The 5,493-nt window shown below is 34.1% G+C and overlaps 1 protein-coding gene across 2 annotated transcripts in view; it reads left to right on the top strand.

Moving 5' to 3' along the window:
• Positions 1-5,136, top strand: part of LOC125030647 (nicalin-1-like) — a 15,202-nt gene extending 10,066 nt beyond the window's left edge. For both annotated transcript variants that reach the window (XM_047620827.1, XM_047620826.1), the window contains exons 9-12: positions 1,759-1,908; positions 2,207-2,328; positions 2,626-2,803; positions 2,924-5,136. In XM_047620827.1, the coding sequence (XP_047476783.1) occupies positions 1,759-1,908; positions 2,207-2,328; positions 2,626-2,803; positions 2,924-2,989 (516 nt within the window). In that variant the 3' untranslated portion in view covers positions 2,990-5,136. The remainder of the gene's footprint in view (positions 1-1,758; positions 1,909-2,206; positions 2,329-2,625; positions 2,804-2,923) is intronic.
• Positions 5,137-5,493: the final 357 nt, after the last annotated feature.

Raw genomic sequence — 5,493 nt, 5'->3', positions numbered from 1 at the left:
ATTTCTCTACCTCTTTCACTTTAGTTAAGTCATACATAATTATAAAATTATTGTGTGTTGTTAATTATGGTAATTTGACAAATGAAAACTGTTGAGCTAATGATTGTTGAGAAAGGATACCTGTGTAAAGTTTTCAAACAAAATGTTCCACATTTTTAGAACAAAATGTGAAAAATTACACCAGTGGGATATAGTAATATTGTCTGAAGAAAATTTATTTTTGTAATTTGTGTTGTGTATATGTGACATAGACCGAGTATTTTTTTACCTCTATAATTCCTCTCAGATAATTTAAAGACCATAAGCTAGGCAAGAAAACATGTATGTTGTTTTATATTGGAAATGTTAACCCAGTGCCACCAAGTGGTTTCCTGATATGAAATCCCTCTCCTCGGGCTGTGTTCATAGTGGCCCAGGCCCCGCTGCCGGGGGAGCGTGAGCGGCATGACCGCATATGCCCCTGGAAATTGGAATCGCCACACCATGGCCCGTATGCACATGCCACCCAGAATATAGTCCAGGCATACCATGACATGTACGTACATGCCATCCGGCGGCAAAGGATTTATTAGTCTGATGAGCATTCTGGTTTAGACATTTTGGTGATGCAGAAAATGGTTTAAGCCACTGTCGCCAGGAAAATGGTGTGTTCATTTTTTATTTTTTGGTGAAACGTCTCTGCATATAGAGGACTCTGCTAGTGCTTAGTCACAAAGGACCTTCCTTGTTTTCACGTTTCCTTGAATTGGTGGGAGAAATGTTTTTTATTACTAATGCTATATATATATCGATGTTGTTATTTTTATTATAGACATTATAATTATTATTATGTTTTAAACACTAGTAACAGCAAAACAAGATGACAAAATATTTTCGTAAATCAAGGAAAAGGGTAAACAGGTGAGACAGGCAGTATTCGTAATTGGATCATTGGTGACTTAGTACAAGTGTAGCAATCTATGTGTAATAACAATTGATAAAGTAAACTCTCAGTGGGCATGGCATTGTACGTACATGCCATGCTCGCCGGCATTGGGTTAATACATTCTTCAGTAAGAATTGGGAATGCAGCTTTAAATATGTTCCAATACATCAGAGAATATGATAAAAAACATTTTTATGGTAAAGTGAAGATGGCAACTCATTTGGAATTTGCATAGATCTGGCAACATAACATCCCTGCTTAAAGATGGCCAAAATGAATAGTTGGGATGGTATGTAGGGTTAAATGATTCAAACATACTCTATTACATGATGACTTTATCAAAATATATTAATTTTAATGATTAAAGTACAGGAGGCATTTCATCAGTTCAGGGCTGCCAGCATTGACCATTCATAATCATCAGCATGTGACACCAGAAATTTTGTTTAAGCATATCATAAAAAATGATCCCTGGAGTACACCAAGAACACAAATATGTAATGATACAATTCATGGTTAAGCATATGGCCATTAGTTTCAATATTGCTTGATCTCTGGTGAAGAAAATAGATGCATATTTGGACAGAAAGAGTGGGACTTTTCAAACCCAGATTTTGTTTGTAAATTTCCTGAGATGATGTAAGTAGATGTACATAGAGATTTTCAGTGGTCAACTTTTTTTTCTCTCTCTTATGTGTACCTGTTTCCTATTACATTTTATTTTAATGAAAACTTTTCTGTAAATATCTAAAGCTTCCTATTGTCAATAGTAGTTCTAGTGATTTTCAGGTAATTTATCAATGGAAGATTTAATTATACAATTGTACTCTCAGCATCCAAAAACTGGTGAACGGGGCAGCATCCTTGACACGCCAGACAGTATTGATGTAGATGGCCTTACTCGCAACACAGCTGTGATTGCAACTTCTCTTCTTCAACACATTTATAACACATCAGTTGAGGAAATATTTTCTGAGGGTTTGGTAAGTAAATTTCTAGTACCATCTTATTTTTGTTGAAAATAGGATGTAAATTGATTTTAAGATAATGATTAGTTAGAAATGATAACAGATTTTAGTCATGATTCTTCTTTGAGGCATGGGGTTTATAGATTACCCATAGGCCACACTTATTGCCAATTGATGATTAGACAGAGTGCCATGAGTGCACATACTGTCAATGAAATAGCTACTGTATGGCTCTTTGATATAGGCTAAAGCTGTAGTTAACAAGTCTTTTACGTCATTGAAATCCTTCCTGATCAATTCATCATATTAACAGGATGTTACAAGAGAGAGTGTGCAGTCTTGGTTGGACTTGTTGAGCTCCCAGCCAAGATCTCCACAGCTACTTTCAGGGAAGAATAACCCACTAGTCTCTACTCTTCACCAAGTACTGTCCAGGTAACTACATAATTACTCATTTAAAGTTAAGGATTGTTAATGGTGTTTATATATATCATATACTATAATCTAAAGTGGAAATGGCAATTATGCTATGTGTTTCAGCATCAGTTTTACCTTTTGGGGATGTTGATTCTCTATCTCATTACAGGCCTTAAGTTTGTATAGGTGTTGCAGAGGTGCTAATACTGAAAAAGATATTAAATAGATAAGATTAAGTTAGTAGTATGGTTTTTAATATTTGAAACCCTTAATTTTCTAAATATTTAACAATGCATTTCTGAATGAATTTCACAGATATACCAATGAAGCTCGTGTAACCTATGTAAAGGCAGACAAGAGGGATCCTGAGTGGGCTTTCTACGACGTAACCAAAACCACCATGGCTGCCTACGCTGTCAAACCTGCTGCCTTTGATTTCCTCCTTACCTTGGCCATTCTAAGTTACTTGGGAGTGATTTATGTGTTCCTACAGGTGAGGGACATTCATGTGTATGATTGACATTGTATTGTTAATATTAATCTGATACAAGATGAATGATAGGATAGTTACCAATATGTCTTTATTTTATATATATATATATTTTTTTTTCAGTACTTCCCGAAGATCTATGTCATGATGGCCAGAATCACCTCTCCACGCAAATCTAAGGTTCATTAATAAGATTTTGTTGTAAAATATGTTGTTAGTGTCTTTATGCATTGACTTAATGCAATACAATGGACTGTATGTATGTATATCTTATGTTTATCTGTGTTTGATTTTTCTACAAAATTTGTCTGATGTTTGAGAGAGATCTTCTCCCTCAGTTTATACATGAAATTTTCTAAAATTTTTGTTTTTGTATTAAGGAGCCTTGTTTTGAAACAGACTTGTTATTTTTAGAAATTGATTGTTTTAAGTTTTAATTTTATCCAGTTTGATGTATGGAAAAGCTTGTCGTGTTGGTGGGCGCTTGGCTTGGGCCAGCTAATGCTTTTCTGCCAGGAATCAAATGGTTATTTGTTAACTCAGTGTATTTTGGGATGGCCCTGGGTTGTAATTAGGGGCAAATCCTTTTTCAAGAAGAATGGAAATAAAAAGACATACAATTAATAATGATGCCAAATATAAAAGGGAAGATGTTTAAGAAGAAACAGGAATGTAAAAAGCTGATACATTTCATTAGCTAAAGTGATAGTTGAATGACAAAAAGCATACTTCAGATTTGATCATTACATTATTGTAGATGGAATTGATCTTGTTTTTGCATCTTGATTCCAGTGATATTTGCTTCGTAAAAGATTGTCACAAGATGCATTTTACATATATTATGTAGAGTATACCATTGTCAGTATGAGTCATTTTTATACAAGCATGATGTGATATGTCATTGTTGCCAACTTTAGTGTTAAAGGAAGGAATGTACATGCCATCATAAGGGAAACCAAATTTCCAAATTGCAATGTGCTATATTTCAAGTATTAAGTAAGAAGGCTGTCTTTATGCATTCTAAAGTTAAAGAATGAAAGCAATTTCAGGCAAAGGACTACATGATTTTGATACTTAATCATTTAGTGAGATGAATGTGGGATGTAAAATTAAGCTTTTGTAAGCTTCTGGGTTTCATCATTGCAAGGGAGTAGCCTTGAGTTGGATGGATTGTTTCTACTTTTTTATTCCTGTGAATATATATATATATATGATGTATATATATATAATGTATATATATATATAATGTGTATATATATATAATGTATATATATATAATTATTTATATATATATATATATATTGTAACTCTGAATGGTGTTTGTATAATGAGAAATGTGTGTGTGTGTGTGTGTGTGTGTGTGTGTGTGTGTGTGTGTGTGTGTGTGTGTGTGTGTGTGTGTGAGAAGTACCTCAAGAATGTTAAAAATCATGTTTTACAGTGCTTTTATTGGACATTTTTTTGGATATCATTTTCGCCATAGTATTAAAATTCATCCAACTTTTTATATGATATGTGAGAGCTCCTGCAGTTGTTGGAAAGGATGCACATAAAATATTTTGATTTATTAAGAACTTGTGGCAGTGTCTGTAACATTGAAATCTAAAGGTCCATTTTTTGCCTTATCAGCATTCTTGCAAGTTAGTGACGATAGTGAATAAAAAAAAAGAAAAAACAAATGAATACATTTACTAGATACTCATCTTGAGGAATGTGTGTACAAACTCACACATGTGTGTCTGTGTGGGTGTACGTAAGCATGTGCGTGTGTCCGTGTGTATGTGTGTGTGTATGCGCGCACGTGTGCGTGCTTGCATGTGCGCAGTTACACCTGTACTTTTATCTGCAGTCAGCGTACAAATTACATTATTCTCCTTGGTGTTTCAGTGCTAGTGAATGTAATTTTGAAACATATTTTTCATCTGAAAATGCTTCTCAATGATACAGAAGTTGAGGCCTTATAAGCATAGTTTGTAATTGGGTTACTTTTCAATTAATTTTTTTTTTTTTCTTTGATCATACTGTATTGAGTTGTATTAAAATTTCAATGCAAAGAAAGATCTTGCAATCATGATGGAACTTTGTGGCCATCTTTCTGTATTTTTTTGTATATGTTGTTTGTCAGTACTCCTGTTGAGATAAGCCTTTGTTTTAAATAGACTAATCTTGCATTTTTTTTTTTTTTTGAAAGATTTTGTTTGTTAATTCATTATAGTAGCAATAAAGACAAATAATATATTACCAGATTGCATTATCTGTTGGGAATGTATTAATTTTTGGAATGTATTCCCTTTGTTCTGTATAAATAAAAGTTTCTCAAGGATTTGTTTATCTGACCAATTATTTTTTTAACCTATTTAACAGTTTCATTTTTCTTTAGTCACTGTCTTGACGTAGGAGCATACAGTGGCAGAAGTTGTATTGGAAACATGATATTAATATTTTGTGCTAGATGATGGTGCATGACATGGTATGCATGTCCAAAGTTGTTTTCAGACCAAGATATATACATATACATGGGCTGCCCTCAAATGTGTATGTATGAAGTACATGTCCCCTTGCCATACTGAGATCAGAGAATTTGGAAAGTGGCTGGACTGAAATGGTCAGGATGGGCAGGATTGCTCATTGAGGGGCTTAGGAGATGGGGACTGAGGCCCAAGGGAGGGGAGCACCCCTGCCTTGGTCCTCAG

This window comes from Penaeus chinensis, chromosome 11 (genome assembly GCF_019202785.1).
Source record: "Penaeus chinensis breed Huanghai No. 1 chromosome 11, ASM1920278v2, whole genome shotgun sequence".
Lineage (NCBI taxonomy): Eukaryota > Metazoa > Arthropoda > Malacostraca > Decapoda > Penaeidae > Penaeus > Penaeus chinensis.
This window is presented reverse-complemented; position numbering and strand designations above follow the sequence as displayed.